At 37.9% G+C, this 23140-nt stretch overlaps 1 protein-coding gene across 1 annotated transcript in view; it reads right to left on the bottom strand.

The window, feature by feature from the left end:
* LOC140928179 (transient receptor potential cation channel subfamily A member 1-like) overlaps positions 1 to 23140 on the bottom strand; it is a 47656-nt gene that overhangs the window by 22652 nt on the left and 1864 nt on the right. The window contains exons 2-8 of the mRNA XM_073377889.1: positions 6263 to 6371; positions 5335 to 5510; positions 4586 to 4702; positions 3510 to 3618; positions 2516 to 2613; positions 1741 to 1788; positions 69 to 202 (exon numbers count right to left, since the gene is read on the bottom strand). Of these exons, the coding sequence (XP_073233990.1) occupies positions 69 to 202; positions 1741 to 1788; positions 2516 to 2613; positions 3510 to 3618; positions 4586 to 4702; positions 5335 to 5510; positions 6263 to 6371 (791 nt within the window). The remainder of the gene's footprint in view (positions 1 to 68; positions 203 to 1740; positions 1789 to 2515; positions 2614 to 3509; positions 3619 to 4585; positions 4703 to 5334; positions 5511 to 6262; positions 6372 to 23140) is intronic.

Here is a 23140-nt window from a genome sequence, read left to right as displayed (position 1 = left end):
CTCTCACATGGTCACCCTACTTATCATGTAAACGTGATCAAATTAAAATGAGATTATATCCAGCCTACTTGTGAATAGGTAACATTCCATCTTGGTCTGGAGGGGGGTCCACAATGAACGCAACAGCCTTCATGAGAAGATCCAGGATGTCCATGTACCCGTATGAGGAAGCCAGATGGATTGGTGTGCTTCCATCAGATGACTACAAAAGGATAATAGCCAATCAATCTGCGCTTGCTCTGAATATTCATTGCAATGGACAAATTGAACTGGACGTTCAATATACACTGATAGGTTACAGGAAGAAAAGCATCCTGGCTATGCGTTTGTTTCGTAACCCCTAAGCTCACTGTACATCGATAGGTTACAGGAAGAAAAGCATCCTGGCTATGCGTTTGTTTCGTAACCCCTAAGCTCACTGTCATACTCAGTTCAACGCGATTTCAATGTTGCTCTCACATTGTGTGGTGTGTGTATAGGCGAATCTTTGTTGACACTTTTTGCCTCATTAACATATGCTTATCACTATCTGATGACGCTAACAAAATAAAAACTATAAATATTGATTGGGCATAACAGTTTCAGTTATCTCTGAAAATTTGAGCCCAATACTCCGAATGGTTTCGGAGAAATTCTCTTCTAAAAACTCGAAATTTTACAGAGAATGTATGGCTCATTAACTTTTTGCTAAACCGCAATTTCGCAGTTTTTGATGGCTGACATTTCCTCCGGGGGAGGGGGGGTACTCCCATACATTACCTATACGGATATGTGCCACCCAACGGGGTCGTGATTTTGAAGCTCCTGATTTAGAACGGGGTATCCATTTCAGAGGCGTTTTCTAGAACGGGGTATAAAAAATTGTGGATCGCGGCTTTACCTTCTGCTTAAAATTGTTGCTGATTATGAAGAAGCATTTATTTGATGTATAAGTCGAACAAAGAAAGAAATATCTTTTTAAAAAAACAGGGCTATTTCAATTTACAAACGGAACGAACGGAGTATAAACAATTGGCCCATTTCTAGAACGGGGTATCAGTTTTAGGGCGAATTCTAGAACGGGGTGTAAAAAATTGGCCCATTTCTAGAACAGGGTACCAATTAAAGGGGAAATTTCTTTTAGAACGGGGTGCCAATTTGGAGTCCCGGGCGGCACATACCCACCCAAAAAATACCCAAGTGCCCCCCCTCCCGGGCATTTCCTTCAATATTGCTTGCAAAGAGCTGAAAATCGCACAAATTGCTCAACTTAATTAGCTCCTTCGACTTTTGCATTTAGTTCATATATCCAGGCCACGGCTTCTATGAGTTAAGTCGGACGCTAATAAGGGAAAATGCAAGGGATGACGTCAGGAAAGATTACCTATATGTAAAACGTATCCTGCGTTGTAGATGTAATCTAACCCCGGTTAGTAATACCTGCGAAGCAGCGCTGAGATTCTAGTTCTGGAACCCCCAGACACAACGAATTGCCGGAAGTGAGCTTCAAATTTCCTTTCAACCTGATTGGCCTATCGAACAATGGTTTTTTAACAGACCAATCTTAGCACGTACTCAAATCCTAGTACACAACCCGGTACCCATAACGAGGATTTCGGCGCTGACTCGCTGACAGCCTTAACTATTATTTGAGGTTTAGTTTCGTCTGTGACGCAGGCTGTATATAACTTTGCATTAGTTATACGTTGCTGTCTAAGAAAACTAGCTACTACACATAAGGTAAAATAAACGAAATGATACCTTAACTGAGTTGGACACTGCTCCTTCCTTCAAACAAAGTTCTACAACCTGCGAAAAGAGAAGAATAACTTGAAGTTAAAACAGGGCAATTTACGCGGAAGAATGGCTCTCATAAGCCAAAGTATCATCACAGGTTACAGTATGGCGCACTATCTGAGCAATCAGTTCAAAACATGCGTATTTCCCTCAGCTAGTTTCATCTTAAAGGCTTACTCATTTGATCGTTTATTTATTTATGTAGCTGCAAGTATCCAACAAAATATTAAGAAAAACCCATGCTTAACAACACCATTGATATCACAATCAATAGGCCATTTCCGAGTTGCCCCAAACCGTCTCTTTTTCAAAGCAAGGCTAAGGAAGCAAGGCTAAAGGCCTGTTTACATGGCGGTGGGGGACCCCAGATAGGTGAGGTCACCCCACCTATCATGTAAACGTGATCAAATCATAATAGGAGATTATATGGATAGGCGGGTTACCCCACCTAAGCGGGTTACCTCACCTACCTGGGGTCCCCCACCTCCCTGTAAACAGACCCTAAGTGAGAAGCTATTGATATGTAAACAATTTTTTATTCCGGCATGCAAATAAAATTCATTTTCACAAGAAAGATTTTGAAAAGCCTCGTTTTGAAAGTGAGAGCTTTTGGAGCTCGGAAATGACCTAAATTTACATAGCCTAAGAGAGGCGTTATTAGGAGATATTTCTGAGATCACGTGAGGTCTAAAATAGCGTTGTCAGTTAGGTGAAGTTTGTTTCCAATCAATTTTTGTACCTTTGCCACTCCACTTTCTACAGCCAGATGAAGCAAAGTGCCGTCTGTATTGTCTGCATGGAGGAGAATGTCATCTCGTGGTATACCTTGGGCTTTAGCTGCGTTATAACAATATCTGTTTTAACTGTTGAAGACATTTTTTTATTTCTGAAAATAACTCAGGGATAAATTATTCAGTTTGAGCTTACTGACATACACCCTGAGAGCAGAGGCTACAGTTTCGCTGTGTGAGCTGGCGTGCGAAAAGTAGCCTCTGCCGACAACCGTTCAATTTTCTATCGTGTATGCGCGAAATTCGTCTCGGCGATTCGCAAGCAAACTTAATCGTCTGGTCTGTCGTCAAATGGCACGAGTTTCCCGGTAACAAAAAAAATTGCGACAACTCTGATTTCCTACGCAAGACTCACGCAATGCTCTAAGCCGGTCAAGAACAGGAAAAAACCCATTTTTTAATTCATTCGTCCAGATTTCTGGACGGATTTGAACGGTTGTCGGCAGTGGCTACTTTTCGCACGCCAGCTCACATAGCGAAAATGTAGCCTCTGCTCGCAGGGTAACTGACCTAAGATCTACTTAAGATGATTAAACCTACGAACAACAAACAATCCACGAAACCCAGAATACACCAAGAATACCGGCCCCTACCGGCACTCGGCCAAGTACAGATGAGAATAACCCTATGATCTCTGGTAGAGATGTTCGGTAAAAGAAAAAAAACATTGCTTATCAAATTTCTTTGACTGAGAGGAAAGGTATATTCTGTTATACAAGGCAATGAAAAAGGGAAACTAAAGACAGAAAGCTTAATACTAACTTTGTCATCAGGAAGTCCTTGAAATCAACTTGAGCTGCTGATTTTTTTTTCATAAGAATGCCGGAAAGTCTATTGGAACACGACCGCCGAGGGCAATGTATTATAGTGCATATCACTATATGGCTACAAAAAGGACGAAGTTTACACGCATTATAAACTGAAATTTTCAGATGAACTCACAGTAATGGAAAAGGCAAACCATGACGTCATAAGAGCCGTGCAAAGCAGCATGAGCAATAGGCGTCATAGCCTTATGATCACGTGACAGAAGCTTGGCGTTGTACTGTAACTGTGAAAGAATAAAGGGAAAGTGGGTGAATTTAATGGCGAACGGAGATGAAGTTTCTGGCCACCAGCTAAAGGTGCTGAAACAGGGCGGTAAAAAAAGATGATTCATGTAGTAAAAAAGTAATAAGAAACCGTTTATAATCGCTTACACGGCTGCGGACAAATTTTTGAACGGACGAAGTTTTTACCTGTGCAAGCCGTGTATAGGGAACCGTGCAAATTCTGTTACAATACAGTTCACAGGAGTCCGTGCACATTTTTGCCGGTATCAGCATTTGAATGACGCGTAACTTGGCTCCAGGCTTTAACAACGCAAACTATGCGAAAACTTGCACAGTTCAGGTGTTTACACGAGGCCGCGTAGGAGTAGATCCGTATCGATGAAATATTATGCCCTACTTCAGATCAGGAAGAAATAAAAATTTTGCACACATTGCTGTTCAAAAACTTGCAAGGTTCCACAGGTCCCGCGTAAACGAAAAATGGATTTGTGCAAGTTTTTAAAAATTGTTCTGAACAGTGTCAACAAGGCCTACGATTCATTAGATAACAAATCATTAAGAAACTGATGCAACCGCTGTCACAGTGATTCGATATGTTCATCTCCGCGTTTTGGGCACCCCCATTCCCAAAATTCTAGTGATATATGGGCTTCCCCTGTAACCCTAAGCCTAAGCCTAACCCTAATTGCTAAGGTAATATGAGAAGGAGATGCCCACATCACTAAGGTTTTGGGAATGGGGATGCTCAAAACGCCCATACCACCGTAACAGCGCCACTTGAAACTATGAGAAGGAAACTGAACCCAGTTAACTTTCGCAAAGACTTCTGGGATCGTTACTGGGCACGCGCTATTCAGCTATTGGCCAATTTGTCTGTCCTATCCCCAGTAACCGTCCCAGAAGTCTTGGCGAAAGTTAACTCGGACGAGTTTCCTTCTCGTTACTAAAGTGGAGAATTTTACATACCAAGAGCTTGCAGATGGATACATTGTTCAAGTGATCCAGATGAGCCGCTATGTGAAGTGGAGTACAGCCTGAGTTGCCGACAGCATTGGGATTAGCGTGACCTTCACGCAGTAGAGCCTGTAAGTCAAACGTTCTGTGCTCTGAGACTTAATAATGCTAAAACGTCGGGATATTATATCGTTAGTTTCTACTTGTTTATGGAAGCTGTTTTGGCAAAAAAAATTCGGTACTTCTTGTGAGACAGGTACTCGCCACTTTTTATGTTTTCATTTAAAGAACCACCCGCTTTGTGAAAAGAGAAAGAAGAAAAAAGGAAACACTCTACATCCTTTATCATATCGAGGGACACTTGAATAGGCCCTTGGCAGCCAGTTATTCTCGTGGTACTAAACGTAACCGCCATGCTGGAGAGCAAAGGACGCACTGGGACGTTACAAATCGTAGTTTTCTTTGTTTGTCTTGTCCCATAGACTTGCTACAATTCGACCTCTCATAAGTTCCTAAAAGTTAGCGAAGCGAGCTTCAATGCATCAGGTCGTGCAGCGACCGAGCGAGCGACGAAGTTTAAAATGGTATAACCAACCAGGAAAAGCTCTCTATGATGCCGATTTCGTATCATAAGGACTAGCTGCAAAGGGCATTGTGGGGTTCAGAGCCGGCATGTTTCGACGGCTGAAAGGGTAGGAAAGAAAAAAAATAGATCAAGGCGTCTCGGCTGAGGCCCAGAAATGATTGTGGCGATCACTAACCAGCACAATATCTAAGTTTCCAGTTCTTGTAGCAGTGTGCAATGGGGTATCATCCCTATCATCATGTGCATCCACATCAGGCCTGTAGCGGAGAAGGCAATGTACAATATCCAGCTTTTGAGCTCCAACTGCGCAGTGAAGTGGAGTTTTACCGTACTCATCATGTGCGTCTATATCTGCGGCAGAAATGAGCGACAACCTTTTTAAAATCTTTTCGATAGACTATCTTTTAACAGTGTTTCTTTCATTGACTGCCAAGTGATTGACCGACAGTGCAAACTCTCCTAACGGACACTCTCGTAATTGGACAGCTTTACTAACGTCCGCCTTCACAAAACCCCGTTCTTAATTCTCGACTGCCATACAAACTCTGTATTTTTACATTCACGTAAGCGGCCAACTCCTGTTACGGACGCCTTTCTCGTTTCCCGAGGGTGGTGTCCGCTCACGCCAGCTTCTAATGTAGTTAGAGACTGACTGACTGGTGACTAATTGTCTCCTTAGAAGGAAGCTAAGTTGAGCCTTATTCTTCCATCATTCGTCCTTTGTAAACTTGTAATTATACGGCCCGTAGTAGATGACACGAAGGCTTAGGTCGAGGGTTCAGGGAGCCGACGACTGTATACGTACTCAGTCACTTCACTGATTTTCAACGGACTGACCGGTTAGTTGAATTAACGAACGAACGAACTAACTGACGGACGTATGCATAGATGGATAAAAAAAGGAAAGAGAAAGGACGGAACGACAATCAAAATAGCCCAAAACATTCTTTTCTACACCAAAAGCAAGCAGCTTGTCTTTCCTGTGAGTTTTTAGAGCAACTTTTTTTTTGCCCAACTTGATCAAACCGTGCGGGAAAGGCAAAAAATATCTAATCCGGTTTGGAATTTTATTTCAGCTAAACTTAAACCATATATAATTGTACCTTTTCCAGCAGATATAAGGTTTTCTACGTCAGATTCATTGCCATTAAGAACAGCTTTGTGAAGGCCGCCATGATGGTCTCTGTTGATAAATCGCAGGTTGATTCTACCCTGTGAAATAAAAAGCAATTACTGGAGGGTGATGCAGTGATAACACTTTATAAAATTTATTATAGACATAGTCGCAAGCTCCTTAACTGATAAACTAAAGTGCTACTATTTAGAATAAAAATAAATTTACAATAAATAGGAAGGGACAAACATTACAATGAAAAAGTGCAGTCAGAGATAGTGGCTTTAAATTTTGCAGTTGAAACTAATGTCAAATAGTCAGATGGCAAACTATTCTCGCCAGGATCTGTATTTGTACGCGTCACAGGATGGCTCAAGTAGAATAAATTTCAGTGGATGAGATGCCCTGGTTTTTATGGAGGATTGATGTTGTATCAATAGCGGCCTGGTTGGTAACATCAGCGTCAGTATAGCTACTTGTCTTCTTTTTTCGAGAGTTGGCCAATTTAGTTGATTCAAGGCATTAGTTACGCATTTTTTCTCATTCGCGTAGGTTCTTGGTACGAGGTGTGCTACTCTGCGCTGGACCTGTTCAAGACATGATTTCGGATATGCTCTATACGGATCCCTTACGGTACTACCATATTCCAACGGTGGTCTCACTAGTGATTTGTAAGCTTGTTTTTTAATCTTCTGTGGGCAACGATGTAAGTTCCTCTCGACAAAGCCAAGTGCAGAATTGGTGTTATTTCTAATGTTCAGAATAAGTGTCCTCCATTCCAAATCCGCTGATAGAGTAACTCCAAGATAAGGTTGGTGGTCCCAGACTGCAGGGTTTGGCCAAGCATGGTGTAGGGATGGATTAAAGCTTTCATGCTTCTGTAAACTCGTAGAACGTAGCACTTCGACGGGCCGAAGACCATTTGCCACAACTTTGCCCATTAAAATACCTTGTCCAGATCGCATTGGAGACTGATTAAATCGTCGAAGTTATGCACCAGACCAGACAGCGTGGCGTCGTCAGCGAATAACTTGATATCTGACCTATATCCATCAAGAATAACAAGAAGCACAAGTAACCCAACACGGGTCCCTGAGGGACTCCTCACTGTGCTTGATTATTAGTCACGCCTCTATCCAGGCTAAGGTCAGACCACGAATGTCGTAGTACTCTAATTTAACTAACGGACGTTTGTGTGCTACTTTAATTTGTCGAAGGCTTTAGAAAAGTCTAAGACCAAAAGATCAGTCTAATTTCTGCCATTTACTGACCGGGCTAGATGCTCTACTGTATTGATAAGTTGCGTTTCTCTTGAGCGCCCAGGATGGAAGCCATGTTGGGCGTCCAGTAGGATGTCACAAGTGTTTAGATGTATCATAATACTGCGGTAAATAATGTGTTAACGCTACAAAAGAGCCGGATAATTCTTCATATCATACCGAAGCCGAAACCAATAATGGTTTTTTTATTCATTCAAATAATTCAAGTATTCCTTGATCTATGTTAAGTTCCCATCTTCATAGGATTTGCCTGTTCGTCGGCATAACCAAGTTAACGTCAGACATTGGGTTTGGAAATGTTCTACCCCTTTGGGACTTAGAAAGTGGATAAGGCGCTTCTCTGTTATTTCAAGAAAGTTGAAGCTAAGCTGTGGAAATTTGAGTAATAGCTTTTGCAGCATGTCAGAAAATGTCTTAGCTTAGACACAATAAAGTCATAATTTATGACGTCTTGATTCGAAATAGCCGCCGTCTTAGATCCGTCATATTGTAATTTTGTTACGCCTTTTGAATTGAATCAACAGTTTTAGTGCGGAAGTTCTTAAAAATCTATACCATGGTCACCATGGATGTTATCTTTGTTTCGATTTTCACTTAAAAGTAAGAAACTTGGCAAACAAGCAAAAAAACAGCTTGTGATGAAAGACTGACACTAAATGTTGCTGACAAATATCTCATGTCAACCGTTTCAGATTCTAATAGTACTTTTATAAAGTAGTTACTTGTATTAGAAAGATAACTCTTTATTAACCTTTCGTTATTTCTATAATGACCCTAATTTCAATCTGTCTTTATCAAATGCAAATTACTTCATGAGAACGCTTTTGAATACTCAATACATCTTATTTTTGGAAGCTAGTCAATTTTGCTTTCTTCTTCAGTGACAGTACACCTACGAATTTTCTAAAAGACCGCGATTTCTCGGCCATATAATTTTGTTTATTGTACGGCTTTACTAGACGTTAAAAGTTTTTGAAAAAAAATGGAAAGATTTTTAAAAGCAAATCTCGTTAAAATGGCAAACACGCTGAATAAAACATCGAACATGAATCAAAATGAAAGGATACGCACAGTTGAGAGCACAATTTTATGATCAAGCGATTTCTGCTAAATTCGAAAAGTCGTCGTCTTTTCACAGTTTTCGTAAATTGTTAAAATGATTTAAAGCAAAATCTACAAACATATTTTTACAATTAAATGTGCCTGAGTTCAACAGCCGCCCTCTATTTCATTCACATTCCGCAAACAATAAAACTCTCATCAAAAAATTCCTCTTTAGAAAAGTACTGACCTTTTGTTATATCTCAGTCTTGTAACGGTTCTTGTGTTCAAAATTAAGAATGTTAAGTCCGTACACACCACACTTTAATGATAATGAGCTTTATAACATTCACATTTATCAGCGATACAACGTACCAAAGAGATAATAATCGTGCAGTATCTACTGATATAAGCATATTACTAACTAGACAAAGTTCAGGTAGTTTGACAGGCTGCGTTAAGCCGTCATTACACTGAAAAAAGGAAAAACATTAAAATCGAAGTAGTTTACTGTAACTCGAGCCATAAATTTTCTAAATTGCTCTTGCATAGAAAAGAAAGTCAAGAAGCAAACAAACACAAGAAATACATCAAATTATTTTAACTCAATCAAAATACCCGAAAGTGTACGAAGTGTGCCAACGTCTGCCAATTGTCCTCCCGCATGACTGCCGGTCCGTCGTTTGAGTTCGTCCAGCGCTTATTGGAAAGGGCTATGGCATTCTGTTTCCTGACAATTGAAATTTCGTTTTTTTTCCTTTCGTAATATAAGTACGAGTAACCTTTGACATCGTGGCGTCAAAACGCTGATTTAAAAATAAACATGTACACGTTTTGTGTTTTGGACAATCTTTTCACCGCAAGTCGGCTTAGAAGTAATACTTTTAGAAATCAATGGGGGTCATTTTTCAATATTTGTCCAATAGAAAAAGGAAAAATTGTTTTCTTTTCGAATTGTATATTCCTCTCATAATGGGCTTTAGCTTGATCAAAATTAGCATATTGAAATCTTTTTTTAATCCCCGAGTAAGATTTTTTAAACATTCAATAATAAAATTAGAATTTAACCTTTTTTTACAGATTAATTTTCTTAGATAGCTTAAAGACAAAAAACTTTTTGATCATTCAGATCCCAGTAACCAACGGAAAAACTGCTCTCTGCAAGAAACGAGATGAATCCAAATTAATAAGCAAAGCAAACAATAAGATAAATAACATTTGTGACAAGAGGACGCCAATATATTTCGTAACACAAATTCTTTGTTTATTCTGCGATCAAACCTTCTAAGTAGTTTTTGTGTTGATCATCTTTTATAATTCGCCTCCACCGTAATTTGTTTGTTTTGTCTATACTTTGAAATGTCTTAAATCAAATACTTTTATGATTTCAAAAAAATGCTAATAATTTGTGAACATATGAACTTTATAAACTACATTAGGCGTATTTTACTTTAGGCCAGTCAAACGTACAAGTACGCGAGGAAGGAAATGTTAGGAGTACGGATTTAAGTACGTAGAGTCTTTCCTTCAATTAATGTAAAGGCTTTAGCCTTTTAATACAGTAATATATTGCTCTTAATACTTTTCGCTGGAAGTTAATTTCGCTGTAATGAAAAAGTAATAAGAATTGTAATAAGAATTGCCAAGAATTGTGCATTGCGAAAGGAATATTGTTTTGGGTATTAAGTACAGTGAAAGTTTTCTACAATATACAAAATAGTTTGCTATAAGACACGTGACCTTTAGCGTAAGCACGTCTGGATTTGCTACCATGTTCGAATCCCTATATTTCGTAGTGGTTTTAAAACGAAAACTTAAAATAGGTTGACTTTTAAGTTGCGACAAAGCAAGTTATCCGTCAGTTTGAGAATTCTTCTTCATTTAAAATCAAAAATCCTCAGTGCATATTACTTTTTATGTCATTCAATATTTTTAGCTGATTGATGGTTTGTTTTACTAGATAACTAGAGAAAAACTTTTCTTTTAAAGTTTAAGCTGAGTCCAAGTATTATTATTGCAAAATCACATTTTATATTTGAATTGTTGAATAAATTATGAGAAAATGTATCTTGTAATTTTTTTCAGTGAAGTATTATGGGCTTCCAGAGGGCAAATAATTTTTTTTGGAAAGTTTATTGTATGCCCTTTCCAAAAAGGTATAGCTTTTTAAGCTAGGGTAAATAACAGTGGAGATATTAAATTTTTTTAAAATGTGTGGTCAAATTTGCTGTTTGCTCGTCTCCCAGAAATGGTATTTCTTTCGACGACCTAAAATACACGGAAAGATCTGCACCAGGGTAGTGCGATATGAAATATCAGATAAGCTTGAAATCTAACTGTTCGTTGTAGCTAGTCAGTGGAGGGGGCTGCAGGTTTGTCAGTTTACTGTTTAGAGTTACCCTCTTTAAATAAAGTTTATACATTTAACACTTTTGGAGCTGATCAATATCGTAGGTACATTTGATGTGACTGTAATCAGAAGCATATATGCTTCCGCTCTAATACACTTGGGCTGCTTTGCGTGGCTTTAAATACGAAAATGCCCGTGATTCTGGGAGAGTAAACGGTAGCACGTTTTTTTTTCGCGAAATTTTTTTTAATCGTCTGTCCTGTTTAAAATTTGGAATACGCATTTTAGATATAAAGTTGGTTAAATAACTAGTTGCAAAACGGAAGTATAAAATTTGAACAGAGGAAAAAAATTAAAACATCCATAGCCAACCCAAGTGTTAATACTTTAAGGAATTAGAATAAACTACAAATACAAAGAATCACGTCGCAATAGAAGTTTGCTGGCAAATACATTAATTGCAAGTATTCCAGCGAAAGCTGGTGATCGACATGTAATGTTCACTATATTGAAGAAGCGTATACCTCGCAAATACCGGTATCAAGATTAGAAAACAGAAGAAGAATCACCTTGTTATATGTAATTATTATTATACTTCTATCGCTCACTCTACTTCTGCTGCTAAAAGTGTCACTAAAATACTACTTCTAATATTGCCACTTTGCCTAGCTATAAGTATATAATGATAAAATCAATGCTCGCGTTTTAATTTCACACTGACGCTGCCATCTTGGATTCGCCATCTTGGCTTGTCTGGCTCGACGTCGATCGAAAAAGTAACCAAGTCAAAACTATTTACTCAGATTCTTTGAAAAGATAATAAAGTATAATCTTGCATTTGGACTACCAAATTTGCCAATAAATAATTTATTTAAGAACAGATGTGAAATTCAAAATTCAGCATAAGGTTGTCAATGCAATATCACACGTGATCAACAATTAAAATTAAAAATTCTCTTAGGCGCCTAAATTTGAGAAAATCTTTTTTATGCATATTCAAGGCTATAAACTCTTTTATTTCGACCTACCTACGTTAGTTTGCTTGTTATGCCCACGCCACAAACTACGCCGAAAGGGTCTGAGGCAATTTTAATGTTAATGTTAACAGCTCTTAGATTATTTATTGCTAAATTTGGCTGATCCAACCCAAGAAGTGGCCAATTTTTCCTGTCCGATAAGAAGCTGATTTTTCTAGCTGAAAGGTCAAATCGGACAGTTTAACAGCCAATGAAAATCAAGTATCAAATGTTGTTAGCCAATAAGGTGTAACAAATCAGTTCATGCTAGCAAATCAAAGCTGAAAAAAAAATCTTCAGTGAGCAAGTTTTTCAGCTTCGGATTGACAAGTCTATTTTTTTTAAAAATTGTACCATTTAAAAAAAAGTTCCAACAGTTAGATTTCCATATGCCGATAGCTTCTCCAAACATTACAAGCCATGTTTTTGCTTTAGAAGCTGTAAGCTGATGTAATAAGAACTTTGTACTTTAATAAACATTCCAATCCTGAGATTCTCGCACTTTTGTATTGTCACACTTACTTGGTTATGACTTCAAGTCCAGAACAATTCAGGTTAATCACGCTTGTAATTTTAAATCTTTTTCTTACTACGTGTACGTGCTTGGTCGATTTGAAATTACTCCCTGAATTCAGTGCTCTCCACTCAGTACAGTATTACTATAACTAATTAGGTAACGGTTTACGAAGTCGAAGAGTCATAATAATATTTGAAAATCTACTCATTTGCGTTTTACAAACTAAATTAAGGTTGATTTTTGCGTTTTTCGTTTTTTTCACAGCACCTGGAAGTCGTTCCAATTTTTTTAAATAATTCGGGTGAGTTCACAGTAATAATAATAATATTCACTGTCTTTAACACACAACAATATTTCTTCAGTGGTCACAGTCATCGAGGAAAAACAATTTCTTTAAAGCAAATTATTTAGTTGACTCATTATAAACATAACAGCGAGCTACATTGCAAATAATAATTATGATTTCCTACTTTATATTGTTCATTTAACGCCAAAAAAATTACAACTTAAATTAGATTTCCTATTTTTATGTCACTGTGTAGGGGTAAAAACGTCTTTCACTTTATATGTCCTTTTGTTTTTCTTTTGAACTTCTAAATCGCTGCCCAGCACGGCTGCGCCCAAAAGGCATTCTAGTCAAACCTTTTCAATATACCATCTGTTTGAATTTCACATTTCGCCAGGATCCTTGCCGCTTTAGCTAGGAAGCTAGCGAAGCAGAATAATATAGTTGTATAGCTGGTGCAAAACGCTATGGAAATTTTTTTTTTTTTCACAGTTCAGGGAATATTGTAAATAGACCAACGACAAAATACTTATGAGTTCACAAGTTCAATTTTTTTTTTCGTTGTTTAAAAAATAAAAACGTGACTAAAATATTGAAACACCATGAGGATGATGAATTCTAGAGAAAAAAAAAGCAAGATGGTAATTAATGACGTGCTTTATTTTTGTGAATTCATGAACTTAAGAAGCGGAAATTGAAAAGCCCTTTCGAAAAAAAACGCTTTTCATTGTTTTATTGAGTTTTAAAATGCAAGAAAGGGCAATAAAGAAAAAAAAAAAAGAACACACAAAAGAGTTGGAGAAGACTCTGACTTAAAAGAGTGTGAATCTTAAAAGTTAAAAAATGGCAACAGCATTGTTAACGCGCTTCTAGCGCGTCACATCTCTCAAACATTTGACCATTCATTTAAGCAGGTGTCATTATTAAATCCGTAGTCAAAAAACATACACCAAGTACATTTTTTTCTTTGCTTTGGAAACCAAAGAAACACAAGAACGCAAATGCTCCGCGTTTGGGGTTTAACCACTGTCAAAGATAAAGAAAATTTGACGACGAGTGAACTCTGTCGAGAAACAAAACACGACTAATGATTTTCTGCCTGATTACTATTGTGTTAGAGTGGTTTGGAATTTTCATCGTTCGCTGCGTTTCACTGCTTACAGCTCGGTTAAAGGGCAAAACTCACCTTGATCACTGCAATATTAAACGCATGCCGAATCATCTCTGGCGTAGATAGCCGATGCGCGTCGTCGTTATTTGACTTTCGGCGTCTATTGGCGGCCGTAAAGGCACCTGAATCACTATCCGTATCAGTTTCATAGTTTTCTGAGGCAGTATTGAAGAAAGATTCAACGCGGAGTCCGTTGTTTAGCGTCTGAGAATCTGAACTTATTGACTGCATTTTCGGTGTCCCCCAAACGGTTTATCTTCCTTACGCTGCGAATTGTTTACAATCTATCGCCAGTTGAGTAAATAAGATCCTGATGAATTTCCTCCATATGAAATCGTTTGACTTTAATGAAACCCATGCGATATGAGAGAAATTTGATGGATACCTTATTTCTTAGAAAAGAAGCAGTGGTCTATCCGCAAAAAAGAACTAATTCTTGTCAATTTAGGCGCTATAAATTATGCAAAACATCCTGTGCGCATTTTGATGTGTTTTTGTGGCGTCACTCGGCATGGAGTATTGGGATAGACGTCAAATTTAAGGAAAATCCGAAAAAAATAACAAAAACTAAATTACAAAAACAAGGAAACGCAATTATATAGCTACAAGTTTTGGTGGCAGTAACAACGCTAAACAATTTTTGTTTTGCTGGGATAAATTGAAAACAAACTTATATTTAATTTATGAGCTGGAGTACTCGGTTTTAAATTTGCAATAAAATCTCAATCAGTACAATCAGTATATTCGCATTCATAAATGAGGTCTTTCAAACCTCTTTAAAATATGAAGCGATTTTTTTTCTACTATTTTCTTTTTTATGTTTTTCATGTTTCCATTTAATCCAAACTCAGAATTCTGTAGGTAGGTGGAACTAAAAAAAGAACAAGAAAAATAAATAAAAAAAAAGAAAACCGATACAATTTATGTCGTTAATTAAGGACTTCTAAATATGTTGTTGAATAATGCATGGTTGTTGCATTTTTTCTCTAACATTACCTCAAAATCATTTGAATTATGAAACCAGCTGTTTAGACCTATGATATGTTGAAACGAGGTTAATTTTAGTGATATTCAACAAAAATCAGCCAAATTGAGAGTTAACCAAACAAAAAATCCAAATTTCTTTTTTTCTAAAATCGTTAGAAGTATAGACTTGCCAAAGTTCTAACAAAGATATTTCATTGAATAGTAACACCTACAATAGAATAAAAGAGACAAATAGAAAGCACAGATAAAATGATAAGTCATCCCACTGCAACAACCTGGGGATCGGAAAGGGTAACCTGCAAAGATAAAATATTGAGTGCCACACATGTTCTGAAAATCGCGGTAAACCGAAATAATTTATATAATTATGTACATATAATTTACACGTACTATCGTTTTTGAAAAATGAGCGATATCATTTTCTATCGATTTTTGTTTTCGAAATAAAACTGAGAAAGAGGGCTGAGAGCTTTTTCGGAAAAAAAATGTAAATAAAAACAAGACGAATTAAGCGAATTTTTGAAATTCCGCTGTGAACTCTTAAGGTTCGGAAAAACGGGGAACATAAAACGTGCAACCTGTCTTGCAACATTGCTGCAAAACGAGTGGAATAACGATGCTGTACGTTTTACCACCCAACGTTCAAACCTGTCTTGCAACAAATCAGCTTGTTAACAGGTTTGAACGTGAGTGGTAAAACGCGCAACACCGCGATTCAACTCAGCAATGTTGCACGACAAATTTCACGTTTCATGTCCATTGCCTGTTTTCCCGTACCTTTACATTTGGTTGTCATGAGTTGAATTCTTTTTGGATTCATCCTCGGTGTAAGAAACTTATGTGATACTCACGGGGACTTAAAAACAAAGAAAACTGCAAAAGAAGCCAGTCCACACAATAGACAGAAAATATAGCGTAGGAAAACAAAAGGAGCAAAGGAAAGGAAACGTCCCTAGAGTTCTTACACTGAGGTTGACGAATTCCCTATTGGAAAATGGAAAATAGATTTCGGATAAATGAACAGAAATTAAGCATTAGAATGCCGTGGATTTATTTCCTGGATCCAACATACGCGTTCCGCATGCACTGCTGTCAGATGTCTATAAACGTAAACGCACAGTAATATCAAAGGTTTTCCACCACTAAGCAGATCGAATAATCTGTTTGCAGGAAGCGTTTCTGTAAGATTGTTTGCGTCATATGCATTCATTAATTATAAACTTACACATGGTGTTCAATTTCTACTCCAGAACCGCTTCCGCGCATGACAGCACGTGACGCATGAAATGACGCAGATCAGTGCGATTTTCACTAGATCTGAGGTTAATTAACGTGAGGAAAAGATACAAAACAAAACAAAAAACACATATAAAAACAAAATAGGAAAATGAATATAACAGCTTGTCAGAAGATTTATTTTTCAAGAGCTCAAAAGTCCATGAACGTGTGATGAGCAGCTTCTGCGGCCGGTGCTTAAAACCTTTTTTCCTATAGCACGTACCATTTAATATATCTTTTTTTAAAAAAGGAAATTAAAATGTGCTCGTGTAATTAAGGAAACTTAATAATGTTTTTCCTAGTTCAAAAAATATTTTTAAGTATTCTCATTTGCACAGTGGTCTGATCAATTCTTTATAAGACCTTAAAAAAAAAGATAGTAAAGTCTTAAAGGGTATACGTAAGACAAGAGAGAAACGGTTTGGTGCGGAAAGATTAAAACAGACAACAGACTATAAAACATGTGCAGGTGCAAGGGATTATAATTTCTTGTAATTTGTTGTTGGCGTGCGTTATCAAGATGACATGGTATTTTCCCCTTTATATGCTAAAGCAATCTAACATTTTCATTTGGACAGCTTAATCATGCGATAAGGTCTTAGACGTAATAGTACCCTCGCATAGTCAGTGATTAGAATTGGCTGATTTTTTTTTGTTTTTCAGGCGCCCCCGACCACGGACCCGGTAGTGCAATGGTCGGAGCAATGGCCGAACGACATCACCATACTTAACAGAGCCGGAGTGCTGATTTATGATATAACAAATATTTCTATTTTTTTACATCAGTGGGCGAGGAATGCATCAAAAGATTATTTCTTTTATCCTCGGCTAAAGCACATTCTATAAGTATATACAAGAAACTGTTTTAAATCAGCATCATTGTTTTCATGTGGTATAGGGGCGGTCTCAAGTAGATCTGTAAAGAAAATGTATCAAAACAATGTATTTATATAACTGTTATTTGTCAGAGGTTGAGAACCAACAACCTAGACTTGTCTGCGAACCTTTTTCAAGCGACAAAGTCGTAAGAAGTCGTTCGTCCTGACTGATCACCTATAACGGTCTTTTAGAAAGTCTTTAACGATGAAATCCTGGATACAAGTTCATTTGAAGCTCTTTTCTGAAGATTTATTAACCCTCGGACGTACACGCAAAGTCATAGCCCCACCGTGGTACAGAAATAGGGGTTGATGGACCCCCCCGTTTAGTTTTTGATGTGTTGCAGTATTTCGAAACGATTTTGCCTTCAGTGGAAAGCCTTTGATTTTCTTCAGAGAATAAGATGATGTACATTTTATGGGTAGTGGCGTTGTTGGCGGTCTGTGACGTCACCAAACATAGTCGCCATCTTGGATTTTTTCAAGAATTAGAAATCAGGTAAAAACAGTGAGAATTAATAATTTTTTGCGCTTAACATGTAAAATAAGACATCAATAATTACTCTGCATCATTTTCCCACAAGCTGCACTTTTATTCCTGAAAGAAGTTGAAAAAACATGCACTTTCACTCAAAAATGGATGGCCACCTGCTACTTATGACGTCATAGCTTGTAACCATAGTGACTAACCATCACTAAACTTGTCTCAAAATGGGCGGAAGGATAAACGAACAGCTACAGGAAACTTCAGGTGCTGGTGCTTTAACGTCTAGGAAAAAAATCAGAAGAACCTTGAAGTTGGGGGGGCAGGGGGTGGTTTCCACCACCCCTTGTACGTCGGAAGGTTACGATTTACGATTTATTTGACATTTCATACCAGTAGCAATGTTAGCACTCATTTTCAAATGAAACTAGCATCTTCAGAAACTTACATTTAGCCACGCTACTCCTCTAGGCTTTCTAGGTTTTCTAGGTTTTCTAAATCTACTTATTTACTAGATTTATATTTTTCGGCAAATAGATGTTTCAAGGGGTATTAACTTTCTTAACAATATGGCGTTTAAATACGGAGAACAGATGTAGCCGAATGGAATTCAACTTAAACTTCAAAAAAACCTTTTTGAAGGAAAAAGGAAGTTAGAGTTTTTGTCGAAAACATGCGTCTGAACCTTGTAATTAATTAAGTCCTGAGATTAAGATTTCAGATTTTTCTTGTTTTGTTACATTACCAGGAGTATATTTTTATACATTTATATAATATAACACTGCCACGTGCAATCAATTAACTGGTGTAAACATAGTTCACATAAAATTATCCAAGAAATGTGGAATGAAAAAGAGTGTTAAGTCTTACTAACATTTTTTATGTCAAAACATTTAAAAATAGGTACGAAACGTCAAGTTAAAAGTTTTCTGATTTTTTCTTCCCCCTATTCACCATTTGCACATCTCTCATAATACACCATGTTTGCGCCCCAAAATTTGCATGAGCGCGAGATTTTCCAAAAATTTTCCCGTAATATCTCAAAAAGTTGCTCAAAAGCTGCTCGAAATAACAAAATTTTTTGGGTCTGATGCTAAAATATGCAAATTGTACAACAAAAGTAAGATTTCTAAGCATTTTTGTGTAATTTCTCGGCGTAAACAGCGTTGCTAAATAACTTTGTCATCAGTTAAAGCCAAAAAATGTAATGAGCCATTAATTTTTTATTTAATAGACAACAAAGGGTAATAGCTGATGGTGACACGACCCCTTTTTTGCCTAAAAACAGAGGTGTGCCTCAGGGCACTATACTTGGACCCATCGTGTTTTCTGTAATGTTAAATGATATACAAGCTGTTGATTGAGACGGTTCCACATTGGCTAAGTTTGCGGATGACCTAACTATAAGCGTCTTGGTAAAGGGAATCCAGGACCACGCTCCCCAAGAAGTGCAAAACATACTCAGTTGGGCCCAGGACAACCCTATGACTATAAACCTTACTAAAACTAAGGACATGGTTGTTAAGGGTAAAGTTGAGAGACCCCTTCCCGATGTCACATTTGATGTCAAACAGGAAGAATTTCTTAAGCTTTTAGGTGTTTATCTTCATACTAATCCTACAAATTGGGACAAGCAAATTGATGCCCTTCTTAGCAAAGCAGGGAGGCGTATGCACATAATGCTAGTGTGCAAGAAATGTGGCTTTATATGGTCTAGACTCTCTACACCACCTCTTCCATAGTTTGATTATACCTATTTTTACTTATGGCATTTCAGTATGGGGTGTTGCTAGTTATGATGAGTATCTTTCCAATATATGTATATATGTGTAATATATACTATCAACTGACGTGATACAACTCACTTTGACTCTGAAGATGACTACCGCACAGGTTGTCGAAACGTCAGTCACTGTCAACAACAACAGTCCTATTCAGGACTACGTTCACCCGGACGATCAAACTCAACCTACTTTTGAAATGACTCCTGGGTTCAAACCTTTCACAGTTTTATCTCTCCAAAATTGACAAGTTTCAGAAAAGAGCAGTTCGTTTTGGTTTCCTTAAGGAGGTTTCACACATTTTGAGTGTTCTAGAGGCATCAGATAATAAGTTGTGGAAAGGTATAACTACTTCAACTGAACGCCTTTTGGTTGATCTCCTCCCACTCAGTAAAACAAGATTGCTAAGGAATCGTCAGCGTTCCCATGTAGTACTTCCTCAGATTAGGACCGAACGTTTTGAACGCTGTTTTATTAATAGATGCCTCTTCAATTTTATTTCATTGTCTATTGTAATCCAAAACGTTTGTTTTTTGGGACTAATAAAGAGCTTTATATTGATGTCAGTTTATTTTTAAAATTGTTGCATGACCTTCTTCACCCAAGACACTCAGAATCGTCGTCCACCATTTTGAATTTTCTCTAAAAGCCGCTGACCTAGCAGCCAGGCTACTTTTATCTTGCGCCCATGATCTGCCCCACCTGGGAGGATTTGGCACCTTTTTTTACAGGAAATTCATAAATAGACCTTTTTACCGCTACGGCGGCCATATCGAATTAGTTCGATTTAAGGAGTATTATAGGATGCCCAGGGGGCATGAGCACATTTCGTTTGTATTTTCGAGCGCTTTTCGGGACATTTTTTCTTAAAGTTTTCTTACGAGAAGTTGCCAGAAAGTTGCCGCCTTGGAAGAAGTCCACTTATTCTGATGGAAATCACTTCCACCCATTATACATTGTAACATCTGCAGCCCTGGCTGACATGAAAAGTTTAGTGCTTGGATTTAGTATCCCCAGTGAATAGGATTTTTATCAAACCATCACGGAAGGTGGTGGTCGAGCTAACACGCCAAACTTGATAAATGCAGGTTGGTATTCAAGCCTTTAAATCGCGTTCTTTTTTTTTAACAAGAAACTTTACTCTATTTTGTCTCCCTTCCCCTGCCCCCCGGCTCCCTTTTCCTCGCCTACCACGAAGGCTAACCAGTTGACGTATAGCAAGTAACAGTTAAACAATGTCAGGAATTATGCAGATTACGCTGCAATGAAGTCGCATTTCGTTCAGGCGGGAGTAACAAAACTCCTACAATGCTTTGTGTAATATATCAAGCACGGGACGCAGTGTTTTATCACCAGATAAAACACTTAGAAGAGATTTGAAAATACCACACGCAGCGGAGTATTTTTGACGAACTTCGAGGAGTTTCATCCGACCTCGTTCCCAGGCTCTCTCTCCTACCTGTCGAGAGCGGGTAGGAGAGAACCCTGGGAACGAGGTTGGAGTTTCATCCTGTGATGAAACGCTGTGTCGAATGCTTGACATTACTTCTCAAACAAGATGATTTTAGAGAGAGAAATTAAGGATGCAAGAATGAGCAGTATTTCAACTGATTTTTCAAACAATCCTTAAACATTAAGTTCCCTTGTACTTTCGTTATGAATTGTTAATGAGTTTGAGAAGTTACCAGGGTAAGACCCTATGGTTCAGTCATATTGCTTTTTTTACCACTCTAGTACAGCTGATTCGAGAGTGCGATTGCCGCGAGAGAAGCGTAAAAGCTACATTGCGGGAACATGATGTAATCAATAACTGAATAAATTCTTACGTTCTTAATAGCTCGATCACAAATGGACCCCGTCCACCAAAGCTTGTTACTTCTTATTCAATTTTTTCTTGGCTATGAAACGCTCAGTCAATGCTGACCATGCACTGCACGTACAGAGTTTACACAACGACTGATGACGTCTGTTTAGAGGCCATTTGTATAAATTCATGAAATCAGGTAAAAGCTCTATCAAGTTTTGACGAGATTGAAAAAAAATGCCCAGATAATAATCAGGTAGTTTTTTCTACAAATTGTCAGGCCCATAATGTCAGTCTGGACGACTTTCTCTGTCGTTGAAAATGTCTCTTGAATCTTTAACGAAAACGGTGGATAATTTGCTCTAACTTTTCAAGGTCGATCATAACTATAAGTATGACAACAATATACATTATTTTAAGTTAAGACTTAAGCCTTTCCAATATACCAAGAGTCCGTTTAACCGTTTCTTTGGACAATCAGTCTGGAAATTAAAAGAATAATTAAATTATTCCGACTTGTCTCGAGGTAGAACAGTTTGCATAATTAAGGCTTTATTTTGGTTTTAGCTTCTTGTGGAATATAGGAAAAGCTGAATTTAACCCTGCAAATAGCCTGAATTTCATCCGATGGCTTCGAGTCGTTTCCTCCTCTCAGCAACGTCTGAATCGACCGACCGTTAATGTAGGGAACTTAAGAACCACGACGACGACTTTGTCGACGACGACCGGAAGCGAGTTACAGTGTACTGCGCAAGCGCGACTAGTATTTCGTCGTAGTGTCGTCGACGACGCCAAACAAAGTAGAATCACGTCGTCCTGCAATCCACAATCTTCGGCAAGTATAAGCTTCGACTGTTTTAAGCGATTTTTTAAGTCCTTTGCATTTTCTAATCTCGTAAATTCAGGTATCGTTCCTTTTTTCTCCTAACAAGCGATATTGATTGAAAATTCGACTAATGAATTGTTCTTACTTCGAAGAATGACAACAGCTGTGCAGGCCGAGCGAGCGAACTCGTAAGTGATAAATTTATTTGTACGTATTTAGGTAAGGCAAATCACATATCTTTAATATAGAGGAAATAAACTTTATATGGAAAACAGCTATCTTATCAGAATGTCTCTTTTTCCAAATCTAAACTCTGACAGACACTCGGACTCGGTCATCTCATTCAGGCTGAATAAACTTCGTACGGAAAGCAGGTGTTTTTCCCCTCGAAAAGGTCAGACAACACAAAAAATTCTTCATCGTCAATGAAATTAGACGTACGGATTAAAAAATAAGATCTTGCGTTGTTTTAAAAGACGCCATTGCGAAAAACTTTGTTGCGACCAAACATCACAGTTTTACATTTGTGTTTACATTATTCAGTGTCGTCGTCGTCCACCTACCGACTGACTGCATCCCAAGTTTCCTTTTTCCCGCCGAAACCGACGTTCTCGTTCCAGTCTTTTCCCAGTCAACAGACGTCGTCGTCGTCGTGGTTCTTAAGTTCCCTACTACCCGAAAACCGGATAGTGATTTTGATTGGTTGATTGTCTAAACATTCGCATAATTATGAGAAATTTTAGCCTGGCTGTCGCTTGATATTCAGCGGATAAATATTTCTTAGTTTGCCACTTGAAAATCGTGTTTAACATTTTGCATGAATTAGAGCAAATGAGTAGTGACGTCACTGGACGGCATTAACGGCTGGTCGATTCAGACGTTACTGAGGGAGTAATAACGACTCGAAGTAATAGGATGAAATTCCGGCTACCCTGCAAACAGATGGTTTGAAGATAGTCAGGAAATGGCCCGGAGAATTATAGTTTAGCTTTTCCTCAGGTTTGGAACCCACCGTCAAATCTTTGACAAAAAAAATAAAGATGGCTTCCACGACTTCAAGAGTTTGGATGACACAGGAAAGATAAATATGTCACGCACCAAAGATCAATAAACAAGCAGGTGTGAAGGCCTTTAATTTTCACAAGATTTAAGCCAATCTTTGGTGTTT

The sequence above is a fragment of the Porites lutea genome, chromosome 2 (assembly GCF_958299795.1).
Source record: "Porites lutea chromosome 2, jaPorLute2.1, whole genome shotgun sequence".
Lineage (NCBI taxonomy): Eukaryota > Metazoa > Cnidaria > Anthozoa > Scleractinia > Poritidae > Porites > Porites lutea.
The sequence above is the reverse complement of the archived record's forward strand: the minus strand, read 5'-3'. Positions and strand labels throughout refer to the sequence as shown.